The 27,376-nt window shown below is 41.6% G+C and overlaps 1 protein-coding gene across 1 annotated transcript; it reads left to right on the top strand.

Annotated features, from left to right (window-relative positions):
• SPATA31H1 (SPATA31 subfamily H member 1) lies at positions 1 to 27,369 on the top strand. Its single transcript, XM_070512380.1, is given in 6 exon segments — positions 1 to 261; positions 8,734 to 8,812; positions 9,438 to 9,492; positions 9,701 to 9,796; positions 10,227 to 26,836; positions 26,839 to 27,369. Coding segments are annotated over 6 exon segments (17,382 nt in total). The 5' UTR covers positions 1 to 117; the 3' UTR covers positions 27,237 to 27,369.
• Positions 27,370 to 27,376: the final 7 nt, after the last annotated feature.

Below are 27,376 nucleotides of genomic sequence, written 5' to 3'. Positions count from 1 at the left end.
ACATGCACATTGGCTGAATCCTGTCAGGTTCACCTTGGAATACCCATTGTGATGTCATATGGAGACACAGCCTTAAGGGAGAAGACTGTTTGGCTGAAAGGGGCATGGGGTTGAGTAATGGCGCTGATTTGGGGGCTGGCAATCCCACTGACACCATATGTCAGTTTTCTACTATTATTTGGTTTCCTTGTTTGGGGGCTTTGGGTACTGTTTTCCAGGAAACAGAGCAGGGAGCAGGTGGCAGCCAATCCAGACTCGGAGGTATGTGATGTAACACTCCCTTGAAACTCACTGCTCCCTGCCCCTGCAGCCATAGAAACTCCTACATTTTGGGCCATGGGAGGAGCTGGATGTGGGGGAAGAGGGGAGTTAACATAGTGCCTATGGATATGTTCCTATAAGTCACTCGCAATCTTTTTCCCTTCAATTCATTTCAACAAACCTTGAGCAACTATTATATATGGAAGCATACTAGACATTGAGGAAGAATAAAACACCATCCCCACCTTCCAAGAGCTCGAGGTGAAGTGGGGGAGACAGTCAGACACATATTTATATAACTCAAGGAAAGAGAAAGTGATAAGAGTTAACAGAGGTATAAACATTGCTGAAGAGATGGGAGGTAAAGAGAGTATTTGGAACTAGGGGGATCTATAAAATGCCTTCTGGGAGAGCTCAGGTTTGAGCAGTGCTTCAGAGGACGGGTAGGATTTTGAAGGTGGATAGAGTGGGTGGAAGAGAGTAGTGGAAGACTTCGCAGACAGAAGGAATAGATTGGGAAAAAGCATGGGAAGCAGAAGAGTGTTGGATGTGTTTGAGGAGAGGTGAAGGCACCTATCTGGATGGAGTGTAGAAGTGTAGAGAACTCAGTGAGAGAAAAGGTTGGAAAATTGATAGAGGTCATACCGTCAAGGGCTTTGAATGCTAGGCTGAAAACTTTATATAAATATTATTCTGTATGGAATTGAAAGACATCAAAGATTTTCAAGCCAGATAAAAATGTGCTTAGATCTGTGCTTTAGTGCAGTGCTTCTCAAACTTTAACGTGCATATGAATCACCTGGTGATTCTTGTTACAAAGCAGATTCTGATTCAGTAGGTGTGGGGTAGGGATTGAGATTCTGCATCTCTAACAAGCTCCCATGTGATGCTACTGCTGTTGGACTAAGGACCACACTTTGAAAGTGAGGCTTTAAACGACTCCAGCAAGTGTATATGGTAGTTCTCTCGTGTAGCTAAGCCAATAGGAGGCTATATTAATGATTTAGTGGGAAGGCGGGAAAAGGAAATGAATCAGAGCAGTAAGGTGGAGAAAGAAGACATGGATTCATTCCCCCAAATGTTTATCACCCACCCCCACCATGTGCAAGGCACTCCTCACACCGCTATGGATACAGCAGTAAATGGAAGAGACAAAAAATCCCTGCCCTCGGGGATGTGAAAGAGGAGGAGGGTACTGTGGTGAAAGTTTGGATGTGGAAAGTGAGGCAGAAAGAGAGGGAAGGGGCTGACTTTTTTTTCCTGATTGAATCTCAAACACGAAGAGTTAATTATAAAAATTATCATTGTTTTCCTATGAGGACTATACTCATCCTTGTGTCTAGTGTACTGCCTGGCATGTCATAAGTGCTCCATGTGCTTGTGAAATGAATGACTTCTCAATTTTAACCTTGAATGACTGACAAGATGATGGCATTTTAAACAACATAGGAAACATCAGACCGGAGAAGCTGTGAGTGTTGTAGGAGGCAGAAAGTGAACTATTACATTTGAAGTGCTTACAAAATGTATGTGGAGATTCATCAAGCAGCTCAAATTAATGGTCTAGATCTGTGCAGGCCAATCTGGTATCCACTGGCCACAAGCAGCCATTTAAATTTAAATGAATCAAAATTAAATAAAATTTAAAATTCAGTTCCCTAATTGCACTACCTACATTTTGAGTGCTCACACAAGGCTAGAGGCCATAGCGTATTGGACAGAGCCGATATAGAGCCCTCATCATAGAAAATTTTATTGGACGGCACGAGCCTAGGCTCTAGATCTTGGAAATAGATACGGCTATTGATATGTTTGGCCACAAAGTCCTTCAATTTTTTTCTCAGAATCATCTCTCAAACGCAGCAATCCAGAATCAGTGTCATTGTCTTAACTAGGACTTTATCTCTTGAACTATTTAGTCTCCTAACTGGTCTCCTACAAACTTTTTCCAGCCTAGAGCATAGACTCTGGCTCTGCAAAAAAACCCACAAACACAAAACCTCCCAGAGCTGACTGTGTCGCTCGGCTAAAAGCAACTAAACGAATAAAATCTCTCAGCATCCCACTGCTGGTAGCAGCATTCCCTAACCTTTTTGACTCTCAAACTTCTTTCACTGTCAAAATTTGTCAACTCCCTTAGGAATTTAAAAATCATTTTGTCCTTTTTTTCACAATATATAAGTGACGTTAAGTAAATAATATTTCATTTTACAATAGCATGTTTTTTAAAATGGCAAAGTTCATTTTAATATCATCTTTAAGAGTAAGCAACAGATGTCCACTTTTTCCCATGTAACAAGTGATGCATGATATTTGACCTGAAATTAACTGTAACGGGTATGAATTGTTCCACAACAGTTAGGGGTAAGAAACGGCAAATATATTTCTTTGTCTACATCAAATGTAGTCTCGCTTAAGCCTCCTATCACCGAGGTTGGCAAAAAGTCCAGTATGTTCTTCCTCCTCAATCTTTGTGTTGTGTAAAAACTCTGGATTTTGTGCAGTTTATCCAGAATAGCAGAAGGCCAGGTCCTTAAGCCATGGGAATAGCTATTGCATTTCTTCTTTGCCATCTGAAGGCAAAAACCGTGCCTCAACTCCTGTGTGCCAAGCTTGGTCACAGAGACCTTTGCTAAGGCTTCCAGTCAACTACATCTCAGCTCTTAACACCAGGAGGGCTACATTCGATGGGGCTCTGGGCCTCACTACCTGGTGAACCTGCAGCTTTCGCTGTTGTTTCCCAGTTCCAGGGAGCCAGCTTCCTTCTCTCACCCGTGGAGGCACTAAACACTAAACCTCAGGGACAATTCGGGTCAAAATCCTCCACAGGTCTAGTCTTTACGTGAGGGTTGTCTCTTAGATTCCTGCCAATTTTTTCAGCACTGAAACTCCCTGCTGTGGATTAGGAGAACCAAGACTGTAAGAACAAAGGCCTGGCTACTTTCTTTGGTGAGGGGAAACATTAGTTTTTTTCTCAGAAGGAGACAGTAATAAAAACAAAGTATAGCATAAATTACTCAAATCACTCTTCTACATAAAATAATTAATAAAATTTCCTACTACATATTTATGTAAGAAAAACTTTTTTTTGCCAACAAATATACTTCTTATTGAGGTACAATTATATACAATAAAATGCACAGATTTTTTTTTTTTTTTTTGAGGAAGATCAGCCCTGAGCTAACTGCTGCCAATCCTCCTCTTTTTTCCAAGGAAGACTGGTCCTGAGCTAACATCCGTGCCCATCGTCCTCCACTTTATACATGGGACACTTACCACAGCATGGCATGCCAAGTGGTGCCATGTCTGCCCCCGGGATCCAAACCGGCGAACCCCGGGCCGCCAAAGCAGAAGGTGCGCACTTAACCGCTGTGCCACTGGGCCGGCCCCTAAGATGCACAGATATTAAGTGCACAGTTTGATGCACAGTGCACAGTTTTGGTAAATTTATACACCCATTATCTAAGACACTGCCATAATCCAGGAAAGTTCCCTCCTGTCCCTTTCTAGTCTGTCCTCCCACTCAAAGGCAAACTCTATTCTGATTTCTACCATCATGGATTAGTTTGGCCTATTCTTGAACCTTGTAAAAATAGAATTATACAGTATATATTCTTTTGTGTCTGGCTTCTTTTGATGAGCATAATATTTTTGAGATTGACACACGTTGTTGAAAACAAATTTTAAAGTGACATTATATCATGCTTGTTGGTTTGGGGACCCAATGTATACTGAAATGTAGAATAAAATTTAACTACGTGTTGTGGCATAAATAGACAAAAAATTTGCTTTCATGACCCAGTGTCTGGACCTCTTGCATACTGCATTTTAAAAGTCAGTTGATTATTTTTTATAATTAAAATATACCTATATTGTATGATAAAGAAGGTTTCAGGATGTTAATTGCACATGACATATTGTTGATGTGGAATCCAATTTCCAATAGGAGAGGAACTGCTTGGCCATATGGTATGTATGTTTAATTTTAGTAGATGATGCCAGTTTTCTAAAGTAATTATACCAATTTACACTTCCACAAGTAGAGTATGAGAGTTCTAGTTTCTCCATATTCTTGACCACACTTGGCATTGTCCACCTTTCTCATTTTAGTCACTCTGGTGAGTATATTTGGTATTGCATTACAGTGTTAATGTGCATTTATTTCCCTGATGATTAATGATATTGAGAAACTTGTGTTTACTGACCATTTGGAAATTCTCTTTTGTGAACTGCCTGCTCAGTTCTTTTGCCGATTTTTAATGATTGGGGTGTCAGCCTTTTACTTATGGATTTGTAGGAATTCTTTAAATATTATGGATATGAGTCTTTTGCTAGATAAAAGTATTAAAAATAAATGCTCCCGTTCTGTGGCTTACCTTTTTACTCACAATGGTGTGTTAACGAACAGAAGTTCTTAATTTTAATGAAATACAATTTATCAATTTTTGCTTTTATGGTTAGTGCTTTTTTTTAATGTTTCCAATGTAAGAAATCTTTACCTACTCCCAGGCTGTGATGATACTCTTCTATGTTTCTTCTGGAAGACTTTTTTCTTTCACATTTAGATGTATAATCCACCTCTGATTACTTTTTGTGTATGGAGTGAGGTAAGGATCAGAGTTCTCTCTCTCTCTTTTTTTTCCATATAGATATCCAATTCCTCTAGTAGGGCAAAAACTAGGGTGAGATGAGTGAGGCAGTCATTTTGGGCACAAAATTTAAGGGACACCAAAAAACTTAGTAATCAAGATAATATTTAACATGCTACTATTAAAAAATCAAAATAAATGTGGAAAATCTATAATGACCAAATATTAAAATTTTAAATCTGACCTCACACTTGCATGACTCTGCCTCACTACCTCACCCTAACCCTAGGCCTTTCTTCTAGCACCATTTATTGAAAAGAACATCATTTTTTCATTGAATTGCCCTGGTGATGCTGTCATAACTCATTGAATTGCCCTGGTGATGCTGTCATAACTCATTGAATTGCCCTGGTGATGCTGTCATAATTATATGTGTGCATCTATTTCAGGACTCCCTATTCTATTACATTGGTCTATTTGTCTATCTTTGCACCTATATTCACTGTCTTTATTAATGTAGCTTTGTACTAAGTCTTGAAATTTGGTCGCAAAAATTTTCCAACTTTGATCTTCTAAAGTGTCTTAGCTATTCTAGGTTCTTGTCATTTCCATATAAATTCTTGAACCATGCTGTTAATTCTCACACAAACACATGTAGGATTTTAATTATAATTTCATTGAATTTGCAGTTCAGATTGAGGATAATTGACATCCTAAAAATAATGAGTCTTCTGATCTATGAATATATTTGTTTCTCCTTTTATTTAGGCCTTTTTAATTTTTTCAATAATATTTAGTTTACAATAAAGAGGGTCTCTTGAAGCTATTAAAAATGATTTTTTCTTTTTTATTAGAGAAATTTTCAAACAAATCAAAAGCACATAGAAGCATATAATGAATCTTCATGAATCCATCACCTAGCTTCAACTCACTTACCAGATTATTGTGAAGCAAATCTCAGATAATATAATTACAGTCATAAATAAATATATATATATCTCTAAAAGATAAAGACTCTTTACAAAGAAAGTACTTAAGTGCAATATCATTATTACACTTAAAAATTTAACAATGATTCTTTAATACTATCAAATATACATCAACATTTCAAATTCCAACTGTCTCATAAATGATAGGAATTATTATTTACAGTCTGTTTGTTTGACTCAAGATCTAAATAAGGTCCACACACTGAGATTATGTGTTGTGTTTCTTAAGTCCCTTTTAATTTGCAGATTCCCCACCTCCATTTCTTTCTTATATCCTTTCCATTTATGTATTGAAGAAATGGATCATTTGTTGTCTGGAGTTTGGCAGGCAGGACTTTGCTGATTAAATGCCCAGGTTGACATTTAACATGTTCCATTGTCTTTGTATTTCCTGTAAATGGGGAAGTTGGATGTACGACATAACAGAATTAAGTTTGTTTTTTGGGGGGAAAGATTATTTCATAGGTGATGATGATCATCAGGAGGCACATATGGTCTAGTTTGGTATCGTATTTTAAATGTCATTTTCTAAATGATAGTGATACTTGGAAATAAAATAGATATTTCTATATTTACCTTTTACCTAGAGACTTTGCTAAATTTGCTTATCAATCCTAAAAATTTATCTCTAGACGCTTTTCCAAAAGCATATTGTGATATTTTACACAATCATATTGTCTGCAAATGTTATTTCTTCCTTTCCAATCCTTATGCCTTTTATTGACTAGGACTTCCAGTACAATGCTCAATAGAAGTGGTGATAATGGAGATCTTTATCTTTTTTTTTTTTTTTATGGAGAGGAAAGTTTTCATTAACTCACCAGTTACGTGGAATGTTTGCTACATAGTTTTTGTAAATATTCTTTATCAGATTAAGTAGATTTCCTTCTATTTCTAGTTTGCTAAGAATTTTAGCATGAATAGCATGAATGGATGTTGAATTTTATCAAGTGCTTTCTCTGCCTCTATTGAGATGCTCATGGTTTTTCTTGTTTATTCTATTAATCTGCTGAATTACAATGAATTTTTAAAATACTAAACCAATCACGAATTCCTAGAATAAATATAACATGTTTGTGATGTTGTTCATGATCCTGTTTAAATATTGTTGGACTAAGCTTGCCTTTTGCCTTAGGGGCATTATCAGCCCAGGACCCCTTTTATTTTCAGTTTGAGGGTTCCTGGCTACACAGTGAGTATAAATTAGTATTCCAAATTAGTATGAGAATAGACTCTTGGTTAAAATTCTCAGAGAAGGCTTTTTTCCCCCACCCAGAGCTCTCAAGCTTCCTTGTCTGGTGGGCAGATTTTTTTTTTTAGCCACCTTTTTACTGAATGTGTGGTAATTTGAGAATTCTGGCTTTTTTCCCTGGGGTCTCAATTCCAAATACACACTTCATACAGGCCTTGCCTTTTGTTCCTACCTAGCTATTATCCCAAGTCCCTTAGTGACTGACACTGCAAATGACTTAGGACATTGAAGTATCAGCTGACTTTCCGCTCTTTGTTTTTCAGTTTTCTCTTTGTTTTTGGCCAGGAGATTTCTCTTATTCTCTTGTGAGGAGCTAAGTTCTGCTTTAAAAAAATGTTGATTGTATTTTATTCAGCATTTTCAAATGTTTTTTAGTGGGGTATTATTTAGGTCTGTGATATGTAGAGATCATTTTGAGATAAAAATATGGAAAGATCATTTGTAAATATATAAACCTATATTTCAACATCAGTTTTTCCTTGCTTGTTTTTAATCAATGGCACATGATGGACATAAATTAAATAATACATGACTAAGCATAAAATCAATTTAAAACTGTCTAGGGGCTGGCCCCGTGGCCGAGTGGTTAAGTTTGCACGCTCTGCTTCGGTGGCCGGGGTTTCGCTGGTTTGGATACTGGGCATGGACATGGCACCGCTTGTCAGGCCATGCTGAGGCGGCATCCCACATAGCACAACCAGAAGGACCCACAACTAAAAAATATGCAACTACGTACTGGGGGGATTTGGGGAGAAAAAGCAGGAAAAAAAAAAGAAGATTGGCAACAGTTGCCAATCTTTAAAACTGTCTAAAAGTTAAAACTTCCGCTGCAGCTAGGGCTATTCAACTGAGTGAGTGAATCATGAGCACATTCCTGAATACCTGGTAATTGTGTATGTAGGCTTTTGTAAAACACTCTTAGAAACTGATGTCCTGATTTAAAGGGAAGAAATAAAAAATAGTTTTATTGAAATTGTAACAAATGTAATTTTTGCCTTTAAAATGACCTGGAACACCTTTGCAAAAAACCCAGGAGTTTATACTAACTACTAGTTGGGAAATTCTGACCTATAGGACAAAATAAAAATTCCACAATTTGGCATAATCTGGCTTCCACCTACCTTTTCAGCTTTATCTTTCACTACTTGGCAAAAGTACACCTGACAATCATAACTTTCTAATCTCGGTGATGTTCCCACTTGCCTGGAATGCTCTTTCTTCACCTAAAAACTTTCTGCTGATTCTTCAAACTCCAGTACAAATGGCCACTTCTTGAGTAATTCTTTCCTTCTCTCCCAGGCAGTTGATCACCGTCCTCTGTATTCCCTAACACATATATTTCTGTTACAGCACTTACCACATGGTAGTGTAACTTACCTATTTAGACATCTGTTTTCCTACTAGTGTAAGTTTTTAGACTACAGGGATCGTATTCATCTTTGTGGTCTCACCACCCTATGCAATACCTAGAACTTAGTAAGTACTCAATAAATGATTCATGAATAAATGAATGAGGTAATTGTTGCTGTGGTTATGGATGCCAACAGTATTAATACTGGTGTTTATAAGATGAAACGAACTGTCAATAAACTCTAACCTAGAACATTACCTGATTTTATTTTTTCTTTTTGTGCCTCTCTAGACTTCAAAGCAGCATAAATTGAAAAAGATCCAGAAATTTACAGGTCAGAAAGACCCTATTTTTTATTCTTCAGCTCTATGCTAATGACAGATCAACTGTAGGTCTGCTTTAAGACTCTAGACTTTAATAGCAGGTGGAAGGAGGGAGGTTGAAAAAGATTATGTAAATGCAAGAAATGTGCCTATTCATTCTAGCATCTCCACTTCCAAAGAGATGTCAACAGCTCCATCATTCTTTCTATGCTTCCTTTCCCCATGCTTCCTTTCCTAATCTCCTTTTGTACAAAGTTCAAAGTATCAGGAGGGAAACTTGGTGAGATTGGAGAATGAAGAAGGGGTAACCACCAAGAGTTTGACGTGGGAAGTTTCAGTACTTTTTTCCCCTACCATAGACACTGGATAGACTGCTTTGGAGGAAAAGATATGTATTGTGACCTCTGTTTCCCCTACTCCAACTCCCTACTACCATGATTATTCCTGCTCTTCCCAATGGCTTACATCTACTACATGGTGAAGGCAGCATAGTTAGTTAAAAGACAAAACAAAACAAAACCTTGAGACCTAGGTTAAGTCTGAGCTGTACCACTAATTAGATTTATGATCTAGGCATGACTTCACTTTTGTTTCCTTATTGTAAAATAAGGGGGTTGGACTAGGTGATGTCAATAGTCATGATGCTAATAGATTCTTCACCCCTACACCCAGCTCCTCAGTGGGAAGAAAATCTCAGGATGGATTGCACTGATTCTAACCTGACATGGTAAGTCAAATTGATCTTCACTGTGTCTATTCTTTCTCTCTTCAGCCTATCCTATTGATAAACTCTGTAAAAGTTAGGAGTAAGACGCCTGGGACTCTGTTTTACTTCCCTCACTGTCTCCTTTCTAAGTTAAGTCTCTCCTCTTATTGATTTCTTACCAGTACTTCAATATCACTTCAATTACACTGACATACTCTGTTGTCTCCAGCTTTTCAGGACTCCCTGTGAGATGGGCCCAGGAATACATACTCTGGTCAATGGACAGGAGTTTTCAACACATCTTCCAATACCTGGAAAGTGCAAGGTCAGGGGATGTAGTTTCTAGGTGGGGATTGAAGGTTGTGGAGCTCTAATGAGGGAGGAAGGAGGGAATTGAAGAAGGAACGGAAGAAGGGAGAGATTAAAGGAGGGAGGGAGAGGGAGAAGAGAGTTAGTTAGTCAATCACTTAGCTAGTTAGTTTTGACAGTGGGGAAAAGTTCTGGCTTCAGAGGAAGTTTAAGAACCACTGGTCTATGGATCATTTCTGATTGGAATGGGGGGACAGAAGCCTCCCTTTGTGCAGGCGGAGGAAATTCTTTCCATAAGTAATTGATGTTGGGAGAAGCAACCTTTTTTGTTGTTGTTGTTGTTTTCCCAGGTCAAAATATTTTGCACTTGAATTGGCCATTATCTTTCCCTTTTCCTACCTTTTCCTGCTTCAAAGAAAATGGAAATTTTTCTCTTTATTTCTTAGATCAAGTCTTATGGAACTGTGTTTGCCTGAATCACAGGATATGATTACTTCTTCCTTCTCCTCCATTTTTGTGGCTCAGGAGCCTGCTCTACCCTGTTGTGACTGTAAGAAGGCAAAACATTCTACTGACCACAGCATCTCTTCTGGATCATCATGCAACAACTCCAGGCTGTCTCACCGTTCTGTTTTTTCTGAAAGAACCTGGCAATTCCGGAGACATAGTTTACCTATTTTCCCCCAAAAGCAACCTTCTGTGTTCAGGAACCTAGGCACATCCCTGCCTCCTTTTCAACTCTCAGAGCTTGAGAAGTCAAAACTATCTCAGAATTTGGCAACTCTTTCACTCTTAAGACCTCAAAGCTCTTTTATCAACTCTGTTTTTGAATCCCCAGATCTCTGCAAACAACAAGAGAAAACAAAAGATGAGAGAAGGAGCAAGAGTCATTTGACATCAGATCATGGGCCAAATTCTATTTTCAAGGAGAGACCGCAGTTCCCAGAATGGGCTCCAATCCAGCTCTCTCCTTTGGCTAGGTTGGAGTTAGAGGGACATATGGCTTGGAAGGTTTGTACTTTGCAGGAACAAACAGTTCCTCCACCTGTGAGGGAATCATGGGCAATGCTGAATTATTTAATTGAGGTACAAGGAAGAGTCCCTGAACCAGAGAAACCCCAAATCCAGTTATCTATGCCCATTCATCAACGCACTGAGCAAAATATCAACAATAAATCCCCAGGCCTTCCATCATTTCAGCTTCATGTGGACACTGGAGTGGAATCTGGATTAAATAGAACAGAAACAAAAATTTCACAGTCAGTTAACCCAGGTAAGCAGTCACAACCTGGGGATGGCCCCCAAATCCTTGGATCCAGGCCCTCAGTTACACCAATGGGCACTCCACCTCCCAAAAGTTTAGGAGTTGACAAAATTCAAAAGGAAACCACTTTACTGCAAAAGGACCCAAAACATGTGCTAGAGCTTAGTATAGAGCAGAGGGTCATAGGTCTTCCAGAAAAAAGGGTACAGCAGCATAAGACCCAAGTGACTAATGTGGAATTAACCCCAAGGGTACCATATCAAGTCACAGATAGCATAAAAATAACTCCATTGGCATTACTTCAAGTCATGGATTCAATGGGGATGATCCCAGAATCACATACAGAAGTGATAGAATCTATAGGTTTGTTCCCATGGCCACCAAATGAAGTTGTGAAACCAATGGAAGCCATGGAAACAGTGATTGTAAGCCCCAAACCACCAAATCAAGTTATTGAATCAGTGGAGGTAACCCCAAGACCTCAGCATCAAATTATGAAATCAAAGAAGATGACCTCAAGATCACCGAATCAAGTCACAGATAATGTGAAGGTAACTCCTGTGGGATTACTTCAAGTCATGGATTCTATGGGGATGATTAAAAAATCACATCCACACATCACAGAGTCAGTGGGAATGACCCCAAGGCCACAATCTCAAGTCATGGAGTCAGCGAAACTGAAGACATTGTTGGGCCATCAAGTCATACAACGAGAAAAGATGAGTCCAAGGCCACAATGTGCAGTCATGGAAACTATAACACCAGGGCCACAGCACAAAGTTATGCAATCAGCGGGCACAACCTCAAGGCCACAAAGTCAAATCATAGATCCACTGAAGAGTACTCCAGGGCCAATAAGCCAAAACACAAAATCATTGGAAATTATCTCCAGGCCATTGCATCAAGTCATGGATTACATGAAAGTAACTCCAGTGGCACTATTACAAACCATGGATTGCATGGGAATAATTCCACCAGCACATGTTATAGAATCTGGGGGTTTGATCCAAAATGCACAGTCTCAAATTGCAAATTTAACCCCAAGGGCAACTCAACCAGATGGTTTGACTTCTTCTAGCTTTCCAACTACTACTGGTCCACTTGGAGTTGTAGAATCTGTGGGCTTACTGCCAAAGACATCATCTAAAGTCATGGAATCAGTAGGGACGATTCCAATGCCATCACATAAATCCATACATTCTCTAAAGGTAATCCCAATATCAGTGGAGTTACCCATGGGAATGACCACAGCACCACAGTCACATGTTGTAGAAACTCAAGATTTGACCCCAAGGCCAATATCTCAAGTCAAAGAATCTCTGGAGTTGTCAACTCCTGGGTCATGGATTCAAATGCTAGGCTCTGTAGGGATGACTCCACAACCACATCATCAAGGCACAGAATCTATGGCATTAACCCCAGGGCCACCTCATCAAGTCATGGAATCTTCAAGGTTGACCTCATGGCATCAAACCCTGGAATATTCAGAGATGAGCCCAAGGCAAAGCCATCAAGTTATAGAAACTATGGGATTGACCTCTGACACATGGCTACAAATGAAGAAATCTACAGAGTCCACACAGTCAAATCATCAAATGATGGAATCTTTAGGGACAATCCCACAATCACTGGGTCAAGGCACAGAATATATGGGAATGAGCCAAAAGCCACTGCATCGAGTCAAAGAATCTGCAGTAATGACTACTACATCACTGCTTCAAGGTGTGAAACATATGGGGGCGAAGCCAATGCCACAACTTAAAGTTACGGATTCTATGAAGTTATCCCCAAGACTGCAAAATGCAAAATCTGAGAAACTGACCTTGGGACCAGAGTTGCAAAGTACAAAATCTGTAGATATAATCACAGGTTCAGTCTCACAAATGGTAAAATGTGGACAGCTGATCCCAACTGTGAACTCGATAGAACTGGCCCCAGAACTCCAACTGCAGAGTATAAAGTCTAATGAGTTGGCCCCCACACCACGGCTGCAAAGTGGGAAATCTGTGCAACCAGCCCCAGGGTCTCAGCTTCAAGGTGTGAAATCTGTCCAATTAACCCTAGGACCACAACAGCAAAGTGAAAAATCTGCTGATTTAGCCCCAGCGTCACAGTTGCACAGTAAGAAATCTATAGATTTGACCCCTAGTTCATGGTTTCAAGGTATGGAATATGTTCGTTTGGCCCCACCACCAGAGTTGCCATGTATAAAAACTGTGGAGTTGAACCTAAGACTACTACAGGAAGATATGAAATCTGTGGAGTTGGCCCCAAAGCCATGTTTACAAGATAAAAGATCTGAGGAGATAGCCCCAGTAGTACTGCTTAAAGATGCGAAAACTCTCCAAATAGCAGAATGTAGGAGGTTAATCCCTGAGACACAAGCAGAAGGTATAGAATATAAGGAGCCAATCCCAGGGGTACACATTCAAGCAGTAAAATCTGTAGAGTTGAACCCCAAATCAAATCATCAAAGCACAAAACCTGAAGGATTGACCCCATGGCATCAAGCTTCAGAATCTTTAGGGATGATCTCAGAGGCAGGATATCAAGAAGCAGAAGCAAAGTTGACCTCTGACACTTGTCACCACGTGAAAGAATCTATGGGGTGGATACAACCATCTTTAGGAAATACCCCAGGGCCATTAAGCCAAGCTTCACAATCTCTGCAGATGAACTCAATGTCATCCCAAGGTACTCTTGAGACAATGCACCAAACTGTAAAAGCCTTGGGGAAAACTCCAGTGTCACAACACAAAATACAAGAACCTCTGGAATTGGTACCAGGATCAGAGTGGCAAGGTATGAAATCAGAGGTGTTGACTCCAGAGTCCCAAGATATGAAGTCTGTTCATCTGAAGCTAGGACCGTATTCAGACATTGTGAACCATGAGGAGTTGATCTCAGAACCACAATTTCAAAGTGTGAAATCTGTGCCATTGACCTCAAAACCACAGCCCAGAAGTGTAAAATCTGAGGAGTTGACTCTAGGGCCGTTAACGCATGATAATAAATTTGTGAATTTAACTGCACCACTGGAAGAATCTAGGAGGTTAATTCCTGAGACACCGTTACTACACACTGAATCAAAGAAACTGACCATGGAACCATATTTACAAGTAATGAAATCTGTGGGTCTAACTTCCAGACCAAGGCATCAAGGCACAGCACCCGCAGAGTTAGCTTCTGAGATTTGGCCACAAGAGGAGGAATCTGTGAAGCTGATCCCACAGCAAGTCATGGAAACTTCTGGGATGATGCCTAGGCCACATTTTCAAAAATTTTTAGACATGACTCCAGAGCTAGGCTACCAAGACATGGAAACTGTGAGGCCACCTTCAGAAGATTTGCTCCAAGTGGTATTAACACAAAAACCAACAGGTCAAGTTATAGAATCAGCAAGAATGACTTTAAGGCCCCATCTTCAAGTTACTGAGTTGTCAGAGATACCCCTAACGTCAGAATATGAAAACACAGAAACTGTGGGGTTGGCATTGTTTCAAGCTAAAAACATCCAGGAGGCAATGCCAGTACGACCATATTTGGAAAAAGAAGCTCTGGAGTTGACTTTAGGACCAAGGATGCAATGTGAGAAATCAGAGCTACTACCGCAAAATTTGAAATCTGTGAAGTTAACCTCTGAGTCATCCCCATTAGTGGTAGGACCTAAACAGTTTATTACAGGACCAAAACCACATACTGAGGAGTTGACCTCAGAGCCACAGCTCTGGGGAGTAAAGTCCAGGCAGTTGGACCCAGAGCCACAATTAAAAGATGTGAACTATGTTAATTTAATTCAACAGTCAACTACTACTGGAGTGGGAGAATGTGAGAAGCTGATACAAGAGCCAGCGCGACAAAGTATAATATCAGAGGAATTGGCTAAGGGAGCACAGCTCCAAGGTGTGAAAGTGACCCTAGGGCCACAGCTGCAAAGTATCAGATTTCCCAAGTTATCTCCAGGGCCACTTCTTCAAGGAGAAAAACCTGCAGATTTAATCTCAGAGTCCCCACATGAATTGACCCCAGGTTTCCCAATGCAAGAAATCAAATTGTCAGATTTTACTCCAGGGCCAAAGCATCAAAGTATTATATCTGCACAGTTGACTCCAGAACCACAACCTCAAGGTATGACATTTGTGGAACTAAACTCAGGACCATGCTTGCAGGATGTCAGATTTTCTGATTTGACCCCAGAACCAAAGCATCAAGATTTCAAACATGTGCAGTTTATACAAGGAACACACCTTCAAGATACAAAGTCTGTAGGGTTTGTAACAGAATCATCTTTGCAGGTAAGCCAAGGGCTCCCAGTTGAAAATATGAAAGCTATTTTGTCTATAGACGGATCACAGTTTCACAGTGTGAAATCTGTGAAATTGACCTCAGAATTACAATTTCAAGGTATGAAATCTGAGGAACTGAAGCTAGGACCAACACAGCAAGATGTCAAATCTTCTGAATCGACTTCAGGGCCAAAGCTTCAAGGTGTCAAATTTGGGGAACAAACCCCAGGATCAATGTTTTATGGTCTAAATTCTGTGGAGATGACTCCAGAGTTAGGGCTTCAAGATTCTAAATTAGCAAAGATGTCTCCAGAGCTTCAAGTCAGGAAACAGGTGGGGCTTAACCCAGGGCCATGGCTAGAAGATGTAAAATTTTGTGATCTGACATCAGGAACTCAACCTCAAGGTGTGACATCCTCAGAGTTAAACTCAGGGCCACAACTACAATGTGTGAAATTTTTTGAGTTGACCCCAGAGCTAAAGACGCAAGGAGGAAGATCTAGGAAGTTGACCCCAGGACCTGAGCAACAAGGGGTTAAGCCTGAGATGTTAGTACCAGAGCCAGTGTTTCAAGGTATGAAATGTGTAGCAGTAGACAAAATGTCAAGCCTTAAAGGGGACATTTCTTCTAAATTAGTCTCAGAGCTACAAACACCATTTATAAAATCTATGACTATGACTTCTAGGCTACAGGTGCCAAGTGTTAATGATTCTGAGTTGACCAGAAGACTACAGTTACAAGGTATAAAATTTTCTGAATTGGTCCAGGGACCACAGTTGCAAGATGTAAAACCTGTGGAGCGGACCCCGACCTCAAAGCTTCAAGGTTTAAAATCCGAGGTGCTAACCCAAGAACTACAGCTGGAAGATATGAAATCTGTGGAGATAACCCCAGGGCCAAAGTTGGGAGGTATGAAATCTATACAGTTAACACCAAAGCCACAACTAGGAGATGTCAAATCTATGGTGTTAACCCCTGGGCCACAGAAGAGAGGTGTGAAAGTGGTGGAGCTGACCCCAGGCTCAAAAGTTCAAGGTTTAAAATCTGAGTTGTTGATCTCAGAGTTAGAGATAGAAGATGTGAAATCTGTGGCCTCAACTCCAAGACAATGTCTAAGAGGTATGAAATCTGTGTTGCTAACTCCAAGTCCACAGATGGAAGATGAGAAATCTGTGGAGATAACCTCAGGGCCACAGATAGAAGACGTCAAATCTGTGAAAATCACCCCAGATTCCAAGCTTCAAGGTGTTAAGTCTGTTGAATTGACTCTCCATTCAAGAATTCAAGAATTCAAAACTGTGGAGTTGGTCCCAAGAACACAAGTGCAAGATGTGAAAGCTGTGGAATTGAAACTTGGGCCAAAGGTGCAAGGTGAAAATTCTGTGCCTTTTGCACCTAAGTCATTGCTCCAAAGGCCTCAACTGCAAGGTGTGAAACCTGAGGAACTGACTTCAGAGCCACAAATGCAAGATATGAAATTTGTGGAGGTTACCCCCTGTGTAAAGCTTCAAAGCTTAAAATCGGTAGAGAAGACTCCAGATCCAGAGCTGCAATCTCTGGATTGTGAATCTGTGAAGTTGACCCCAAGGCCAAACAAGCAGGTACCTAAATCTGTAAATGTAACCAGAAGACAAAAATTTCAAGGAGCAAAATTTGTGGATTTAGCCCCAAGGCAACATTTTCAAGGGATGGCACTTGTGAATTTAACTCCTGGACCAGAACAGGATGGTGAGATATCTGTAATCTCACCAGAGCAGCAATGTGTGAATTCACAGCAATTGAGGAGAGGGTCTAGGTCAGAAGATGAGATGTCTTTGGGGTTAATTCCAGACTTAAAATCTAAAGGTGAGAAATTAGTAGACCTCAACTTTGAGTTACACTCAAAAGGTATGAAATCATTTGAATTGACTCCAGAATCAAATATTCAAGGTATAATACCTAAGGAGTTCAAACTTAAATCACAGTTGCAAAGCATAAAATCCCCCAAGTTGACCCCAGGCCCACTGTTGCACCCAGTGAAAACCTCAGAGTCAACTTCAGAGCCACAGCTTCAAGGTGTGAAAACCGTTGAGTTAAAACAAGAGCCACAGCTTGAAAGTATGAGATGTGTTCAGTGGATACCAGGACCTAACTTCCAGGATGTGAACTCTGTAAGGTTAAATCTTGGGTCACAATCTCAAAGTGTCAAATCTGCAGAGTTGAAATCTTTGATACAGTTAAGAAATGTGAAGTCATCTGAGTTGACTCTAGGGCCAAAAATTCAAGGTGCAACATATATGGAGTTCAACCTTGGGTCACAGTTGCAGAGTGTGAAAACCCCTGAGTTGCCCCCAGGATCACAGCCACAAAAAGGGAAATTGTTGGTGTCAACCTCAGAGCCACAGCTTCAAGGTGTGAAAACTGTGGAGTTAAACCAAGAGCCACAGCTTAGAAGTATGAAATCTGTTCAGTGGATACCTGTACCAGAGTTTCAAGGCATAAAATCTCTGCTAAATCTTGGGTTACAATCTCAGTGTGTCAAACCAGCAGAACTGAAACCTTTGATACAGTTAAGAGATGTGAAGTCATCCACACTGACCCCAAGGCCAAAGCTCCAAGGTATACCCCAGGAACATCAGCCGCAAAATTTTGATTTGAAACCTTGTCTTCAGGTTAGAAGTATAAAATCACGTGACCTGACTTCGAGGTCTAAGCTCTGTGATATAAAATCTCTGTTATCCAAATCTAGGCTTCACTTGCATGCTGGGAAATCTCCTAAGTTGACCCCAGGACCACAGCTTCAAGTGAAACCCTTACAGTCTTTCCCAGGAACACAGCTTCAAGGTGCGAAGTCTCCAGTGCTTACCCAAGAACCACAGCTTCCTGAGGTGAAATTTGGGGTATTAAGCCAAGGGTCACAATTACAATGTGATAAAAGTATAGAGTTGAATTCCCCACTACACTTGAAAAATATGATGTCATCTGAGTTGACTCTTCAGACAAAGCTTCAAGGTATGAAATCTGAGGATTTCAACTCTAAGCCACAGGTGCAAGGTCTAAAATCTTCTAAGTTGCCACCTGAGATGAAGTCCCAAGATATGAAATTTACTGAGTTAAACAACAGCTCACCGTTGCAAGGTATAACATTTTCTAAATTGACTGTAGGGACAAAGATTCGAGGTGTCAAATCTACAGATTTCAACTCTGGGCCATTGTTTCAAGGTATCAAATCTTCTGAAGGGACCTCAAAGACAAAGCTTCAATATGTAAAACATAATGAATTGAGCCCCAGTCCCCAGTTGCAAGGTGTGAAATCTTCTGAGTCGATACTGGGGACAAAGTTTCAAAAAGTGAAACCAGTGGAATTCAAGTCAGGCCTACAGTTGCAAGATATGAAGTCTTCTAGCTTCATCATGGGTATAAAGCTTCAAGATGAAAAATCTATGAATTCCAGGTCTGGACCACACTTGCAGAGTGTGAAATCTTCTAAAGTGATCTTAGGGGAAAAGCTTCAAGGTGTGAAATCTGTAGAAGTGAAATCTGGTCCAAAGTTACAAGGTGAGAAATCTTCCAATTTGAACCTAGGGAGGAAGTTTTCAGGTGTGAAATCTGTAGAGTTGGACTCAGGCCCACAGTTACAAGATATGAAGTGTTCTGAGCTGATCATGGGTATAAAGCTTCAAGACGTAAAATCTATGGGGTGCAGTTCTAGACCACACTTTCAAGGTATAAAATCTTCTGAGGTGATCCCAGGGACAAAGCTTCGAGAAGTGAAATCAGTGTTCAACGCTGGACCACAAATACAAAGTAAAAAATCTTCTGAGTTGACTCAAGAGACAAAGCTTCAAGATGTGAAATCCTTAGGGTTCAACCATGGTGCAAAGTTACAAGGTGGGAAATCTTCTGATTTAACCCAGGGGAGGAAGCTTCAAGGAGTGAAATGTGTGGAGTTCAACCCTGAACCACAGAGACAAGGTGAGAAATCTGACTTGACACTAAAGTGGAGGCCTCAAGATTTGAAATCTGTGGAATTAAAGCCTGTTCTACAGTTACAAGGTGTGACATCTGCTGAGTTAACACCAGAGACAAAGCTTCAAAGCGGAGAATCTGTGAAGTCCATCACCACACCAGTGTGGCAAGATATGAAATCTTCTGAGTTGACTCTAGGTACAAAGGTACAAGATGTGAAATCTTCAGGGTTCAACTCAGCCCCACAGTTACAAGATAGGAAACTGTCTATGTTGACACAAGGGGCACACCTTCAAGGTGTGAAATCTATGGAATTCAACCCTGGGGCAAACGTGCAAAGTGCAAAATCTTCTGAGTTGTGCCTAGGAACAAGGCTTCAAGGTATGCAGTTCAATACTGGACCACAGTTGCAAGAGATGAAATCTGAGTTGAGCATGGAGATGAAGCTTCCAGATGAGGAATTTCTGGAATTCAACCAGGAACCTAAATTGAAAGGTGGGAAATCCTCTGAGCTGAATCCAGGGCCACTGCATGAGTGTACAAATTTTATGGCATTCAACACTGGGCCAGAATTGCAAGGTGTACAATCTTCTGAGTTGAATCCTGGGCCAGAGTGTCAAGGTATAAAATCTAAGGTGTTCTGCCTTGGGCCACATTTCCAAGGTGTGAATTCTTCTGCATTCATTTCAGAACCAAAACTTCAGTGTGTAAATTCCATTGGATGTAACCCTGGGCCACATTTGCAAGGTGTTAACTCTTCTGAATCATCTTCAGTTTCAAAACTTCAAGAAAGGAAGTCTTGTGAGTTGAATCCAGGGACAGAGATTCAAAATGAGACATGTATAGTGTTCAACCCTAGACCACACTGGCAATGTCTGAAATCTGAATTGATTCCAGGGTCAAAGTTTCTAGGTGTAGCACCTCTGGAATGTAACCCTGGGCCACAGATACAGAGTGTAAATTCTTCAGAGTTGAATCCAGAGCCAAAATTACAGTGTATAAATTCTATGAAATACAAACATGGACCACGCTTGCAAGTAAAATCCTTTGAGTTGACTTCAGGAACAAAATGTCAAGATGTGGGCTCTGAGGTGAATCCAGGGACAGAGATTCAATGTGAGACATCTATGGTATTCAATTATGAACCATATTTGCAAAGTTTGAAATCTGAATTGATTCTAGGGTCAAAGTTTCTGGGCGTAGCACCTTTGGACTGCAACCCTGGGCCACATATGCACTGTGTAAATTCTTCTGAACTGAATCCAGGGCCAAAATTACAATGTGTAGATCCTATGGAGTGCAAACTTGGACTACCCTTGCAAGGCGCAAAATCTTTTGAATTGACTTCAGGGACAAAATGTCAAGGTATGAGATGTTCTGATTTGAACCCAGGGCCAGAACTTCAAGGTAAAAAATCTGTTATGTTCAACCCTGTGCAACATTTACAAGATGTAAAATGTGAATTGACTGCAGGGACAAATTTTGAAGGTATAACATCAACTAAGTTCAACTGTGGTGCAGAGATGCAAGGTATGAATTCTTCTCAGTTGAATTCAGGGTCAGACCTTCAATGCACAAATTCTATAAAGTTTAATCCAGGGCCACAGTTGCAAGGCATGAAACCCTCTGGATTGAACCCTGGCTCAGAATCTCAAGGTACAAAATCTATCTTATTCAACCCTGGACCATATTTCCAAGGTGTAAAATCTGCTGAGTTAACTCCAGGGACAAAGTTTCCAGAAGTCCAATTTTTGGACAACAACCTTGGGTCACAGAAACAAGTTATACAATCTATGTTCACTTTGGGCCCTCAGTTAAATGGCGTGAAATCTGTGTTATTTTTACCAGAGCCACTACTTGAAGATGTAAAGTCTGTTAAGATGAAGAAAGAGCCATTGCTTTGTGGTGCAAATTCTGTGAAATTGATTTCAGGCTCTGAGCTACAGGACTTGAAATGTGGGGTGTTTGCACCAGAGCTGTGTTTTCAAGATGTGAAATCTCTGGAGTTGAAACCAGGGCCACAACCTCAAGATGTGAATTGTAAGAATTTGATTTCTTGCCCTTGGCAGAAATCTATGATGTTTGTATCAGAGCCATGTTCTCAAGAAATGAAATCTATGAAGTCAAACCTATTGCCACAACCTCGAAGTGCGAATTCTTTAGGGTTGTCATCGTGCCTCAGCTCACAAAGTGTTAAAGCTGAGGTCTTTGTACCAGAGCCATGTTTTCAAGATGTAAAATCTGTAGAATTGATACCAGGGTTCCAACAGCAAGGTATGAATTGCCGAGAGGTGATTTCAGGAGGGCAAGGTGTGAAATCAGTGGTGTCAGCATCAGAACCAACTAAGAAGTTCATACCAGGACCAAGGTTGACTAGTGTCAAATTTTCAAATTTGTCTCCAGAATCACAGCAACAAGGTGTGAAATCGATGGAGTTTACTCCAAAAGCAAAGTTGCAGACTATAAAACATGTGAAATTGTCTTCAGTGTCTCTACAGCAAGACACAAAATCTGTGGAGTTAGCACCAGGGTCACTGCTTCAAAGAGTGAAATTTGAGAAGCTAACTCCGAGAACAAGCTATCAAATGACTGACTCCTCTGAGATAATCCCTAGGCCAGGGCATCAGTTTGTAAAATATGCAGAGACGATCCCAAAGCAAAGGCATCAAGTCCCTAAATCTGAGAATTTGAATTCAATGCCAATTTATCAAGTCACAGAACCTTCAGAAATGGCACAAAAGTTGGCACATCAAGGCACAGAAACTGTAGAGAAATCTGTAGGGTTGAACCCAAAGCCAACAGGTAAAGCCATGGAATCTTCAGGGATGCCTCTGGAGCTGGATCTTCAAATACCAGAATTTATTGATCTGTCTCCAGTACTAAGGGATCAAGGTTCTAAATCCTTAGAGTTAACTCCAGATAAAAGCTACCAAATCCCAGAAACTCTGGAGTTGCTCACTCAGTCATGGCCTCAAGTCAAGGATTTGGGGGAATTATATACAAGGTCACTACAGCAAGTTGTGGAATCTGAAGGGATGACCCAAGAGCCCAAGTATCACATTACAGAAACTACAGGGTTGACTTCCAAGGCTAGGCTGCAAAGGGAGGAATTCCTTGGAATGACTCCAAAGCCAAAAAGTAAAGCAACTGGATATCCAGAGAGAACTCCAAGGCCCGATACTCAAGCTCTAGACTCTGTGGAGGTGACCTCTGAGAAAAGACTGCAAAGGGAAAAATCTGTAGCATTGATTACAAAGTCATTACATCATGTCCCAGAATTTTCAGAGATGACACCAGGGCTAGGATACCAAGTTCCTGAATCTGTGGAGTCAACTTCTGAGACAGGGCTACAAGTGGAGGGACCTATGGAATTGATTCCAAAGCCATGGCATCATGTGGGATCTTCAGAGATAATATTAGGGTCAGGACATCAAATTCCAGAATTTGTAGGTTTGACCTCTAAGCAATTGCTTCAAAGGGAGGAATCTTTAGAGTTGCCCCCAAAGCAAACAAATCAAGTTGCAGGACAAGCAGAATCTGTAGAGCTCACCTCTGAGACATGGCAGCAAGGGGAGCTATCAATGGGACTAACACAGTCACAGAATCAAAGTATGAAACATTCAGAGATAGCCCCAGAACCACTGGGTCAAATTACAGAATTTATGAGGATTAGTCCAAAGCCACTGGATCAAGTCACAGAATCTACAAAGACACAGCTCCAAGTTGCTCAATCAATAGGAGTAACCCCAGTAGCCCCCCCAAAAGTTGCTGAATCTGTGACAGTGACTCCTGGGCCACCACTTCAAGTTGTGAAGTCTGTAACATTAACACCAGGGCCAACCTCTCAAATGAGAGACTATGTTGAGTTGATGCCAAAACTGCAAGATGTAAGACCTTCAGAGTTTACTTCAAGGCTATGGTTGCAAAATATGAAATCTAAGAAAATCACAGAGCCAAGACACCAAATTTTGGAAATAATGGAGTTGACAGGGTTTCAAATTGTAAAGACTATGTTAATCCCAGGGCCACCACTTCAAATTGTAAAATCTGAGGAATTAGCACCAGGACCAATGCCTCAGGTTGTAGAACCAACAGGAGTAGCCCTAGGATTGGGGCTTGAAGTAATGGATTGTTTGGATTTACTCCCAAGGCCACATCTTCAAGAACTGATAAAACCTGTAGAATTAACTCCAAGGCCAAAGGCTGAAGTGAAATCTGCAGAATTAACCTCACGGCCAACATCTCCATTTGAGAAACCTACAGTATTGACCCATGAACAAGGGTTTCAGCGTATGAAATCTATAGGGATAAAAGCAGGGCCTCCTCAAGTCATGGAATCTGAGGATTTGAATCTAGGACAAGTGTATCAGAATAGGGAATCTGAGGAGTTGACATTAGGGGAAGAGTTACAAGTAAGGAACTATTTCTCTAGGTTTCTATACAACTCTTCTAACTCACTCATCTCAAGCTCTATCAAAACAACATCTGATTTAGGAGGCCTTTGGGATTCTGAGATGCCAGAAGTATCAAGAACCTTGGATATAAAAAACCCTGGGAGAGATATTTTGCAGCCTGAAGAGTCCTTTATAGACCCTGCTATGATACAATCTTCAACACTTCCCTTGTCTTTTTGTAATCAACCCTCTGATAAGACAGCTAACACTGTAGAAACCCCACATTCTGAGATCCCAGGAGTAGATGTCACATCTCAGGAGAAGACTAAGAGTAAGCAGGTGGAGGAGCTAGAGAACTTTCTCCAAGCCCTCTCCCAACATCCACCACAAAGCTGGAAATCACCATCTAGGACCTTCCAGGCAGGATCAAGGGCTCGAAGAAGGCTTACCTGGTCTGTCCTGGGCAGACAACGGAATGTCTGGGAGAATCACTCCTGGAGGCAGCGACTACCTAGAAAATATCTCTCCAATATGCTAATGCTAGGGAATGTCTTGGGGACCATTATGGAAAGGAAGCTTCGTTCTCAAACATCTTTAACAGAAAAACCCATTGCAGATACCCGTCAATCTATTCAGAATTTATTTGGGGTTCCAGCTGAACTGATGGAATTTTCCCAGAGTCTGCTAGAGAAGGGTCAAGGTACTATTTCTTGGCCTTCAGTGGTCAAAAACTATATTCAGAGGCATACTTCATGCCAAGGTCATGAGAAAAGAATGGCCTTAAGGATGTGGACACGTGGCTCCATGTCCTCTATAATACAGCAATACTCTGGGACTAGAGTGAGAATAAAGAAAACAAACTCAAAGCTCAGTGATATATCCCAGGAAGTCATTCAGCACATGCCTGTTTCATGTACAAAGGGCCAGTTTCCTACCCCAGTAATGTCAGAATCTACCTTCAATATATTTTTCACTAGGAAAGATCCTGTTCCAGTGGAAGAGAGTGAGAACTCACAGAGTGATTCACAGGTGAGGATTTTTGAGTCCCAACACTCCCTCAAGCCAAGTTATCTTTCCCAGGACAAGACTGACTTCTCAGAACGGTTCCAGCTGTTACAAGATCTGCAGCTAAAAATAGCAGCAAAAATGTTAAGGAGTCAAATACCCCCCAATGTACCTCCACCTCTAGCTTCAGGTCTGGTCCTACAATACCCTATCTGCCTACAGTGCGGCCGATGTTCAGGATTTAATTGCTGTCATAAATTACAGGCTACTTTTGGGCCTTATCTTCTTATCTATCCACAGCTCCACCTTGTAAGCACTCCTGAAGGCCATGGAGAGATTAGGTTGCATCTTGGCTTTAGGTTGAGAACTGGGAAAAGACCCCAAATCCCAAAGTATCATAGAAAAGACAGATCCATCACACCAAGGAGTCCTATATCACCATCACTAAGGAAAGCCAAAATCTATGCTCGAGTCTCCAAGAATTCTACTTCTACAAGAGATTTCCAGTCTGGGTCTTCCCAGTCTCCTACTCCTGTACAAGTCCACATCAGGCGAAGGCAATGGGGCAGCCCTGACCTAGCAGGAAAGACAGAAATTAGAGATCTTGGGCATTATGAATTCACTCGAGTTCACTCTCTACCAGTAAGTGACTCTGAAAGCGATCAGGATGAAAGATGGGCTACAGTAAGAACCAAAAAGACCCATGATTCAAAATATCCAATGAAAAGAATCACCAAGAGAGTTAGAAAGCAAAACACAAAGTTCTACACAAACAGTAGAACCCTAATACAGAGTCCCTTCAGGGAATTACCAGCCCAGTTAAGAAGGAAGCAGAATGGAGCATCTCAGACAACTACTGCCTCTCAGACAACTACTGCCTCTTTACATAGACAACCTAAGAAATCCTCGAAACCCAAATTCATTCAGCTGCTTTTTCAGGGCCTAAACCAGGCATTCCAAACAGCACATAGAATGGTGGCTTTTTTTGAGCAAAAGCCTGAGAAAAGGACAAGACCAGATTATTTGCAGTCAAGGAAAAACTACCATCCAAAACAAAAAGCCAGAGACTATTGTTTATCAAGAGATATCAAAAGAGACAGGACGCCAGTTGTCAAGCGACAGCCAACTGACTCAGCCACTAAGCAGGAGAGCATATTGTGGGGAGAAACAGACCAATCCAGATCAGCTCAACAACCAAAAAGAGATAGCTCTTTCCGACACAGGTCTATCCAAGTGCCCAAGCCCACAGTTTCCCAAAGAAATACCACTTTCAAAACCACCTCAATCAGACCACCTTTGGGTGCCGTTCGATATGACAAGAGCAGCAGAGCTAAGAAAAATTTCTACAGAAATGAAATCTCTAGCCAGGAGTCCAGGAACTCCAAAACAAGAACCAGAGTTCAGGCCCAAGGGAGAATCCTCCGTGGTTTTCCCATGAAGAAAACCTCACATGGTCACCTTAAAGAGAAACCCACACACAAGGAACGAAACCATCACAGCATCTACAAGGAAAGAACCCCATATAATTCCTCTGAAAGGAGCCAATGCAGTCCCTCTGAGAGAACTGGTCGCAGCCTCTCTGAGAGGAGCCATCACCGTCCCTCTGAGAGGAGATGTCGCAGTCCCTCTGAGAGGAGCCAGCACCGTCCCTCTGAGAGGAGCCATCACCGTCCCTCTGAGAGGAGCCATCGCAGCCCCTCTGAGAGGAGCCAGCACCGTCCCTCTGAGAGAAGCCATCGCAGCCCCTCTGAGAGGAGCCAGCACCGCCCCTCTGAGAGGAGCCATCACCGTCCCTCTGAGAGGAGCCAGCACCGTCCCTCTGAGAGGAGCCATCACCGTCCCTCTGAGAGGAGCCATCGCAGCCCCTCTGAGAGGAGCCAGCACCGTCCCTCTGAGAGAAGCCATCGCAGCCCCTCTGAGAGGAGCCAGCACCGTCCCTCTGAGAGAAGCCATCGCAGCCCCTCTGAGAGGAGCCATCACCGTCCCTCTGAGAGGAGCCATCGCAGCCCCTCTGAGAGGAGCCATCACTGTCTCTCTCAGAGATGTCGCAGCCCCTCTGAGAGGAGATGTCGCAGTCCCTCTGGGAGGAGATGTCGCAGTCCCTCTGAGAGGAGTCATCCTTGTCCCTCTGGGGGAAGCCCTCGCAGTCCCTCTGAAAGGCCAACTGCAGTCTCTTTGAAGAAACCCGTCGGAGTCCCTCTGAGAGGAGTGGACACAGTCATTCCGAGAGAATCGGTCACAGTCCCCCTAAGGAAAGACTCAAGCACAGCTCCCCAAGGGAGAGGCCCAGACATAGTTTGTTTAAAGATTTCAGGAGTTACTCAAACATAAAAAAACCCCCCAAAGCAGGGCAAGTTTGGAGGCCTGAAGCTAGGAGACGAGAAGAGATCCGCCCCCATTATTCACCGACTCGCTCCGGTCTCCACCGAGTGCCCTTTCCTGGCTTCTTTCCCGCTCAGCCACTGCCTCCACTTTCCGCGCCCTCAACAATGAAAGAGCGTCCACGTCTCTCTACCTGGGGGGAGCGGGGCGGGAATGGGTCTGTAATTTCTCCATGATAAATAAAGGGGCAATCATTGATCTCCTTGTGCATCTAGGACCACCAGTCTTCAGACTTGGGGGAGATGGAGGGTGGAGGAACTTCGTCGCGCAAACGACTGGAGCGAGAGGGAGGGGTCCCGGGGTCAGATAAACCCCA

Source organism: Equus asinus, chromosome 6 (assembly GCF_041296235.1).
Source record: "Equus asinus isolate D_3611 breed Donkey chromosome 6, EquAss-T2T_v2, whole genome shotgun sequence".
Lineage (NCBI taxonomy): Eukaryota > Metazoa > Chordata > Mammalia > Perissodactyla > Equidae > Equus > Equus asinus.
Note: the sequence above shows the minus strand (reverse complement) of the source record. Positions and strands in the feature narration are given on the sequence as shown.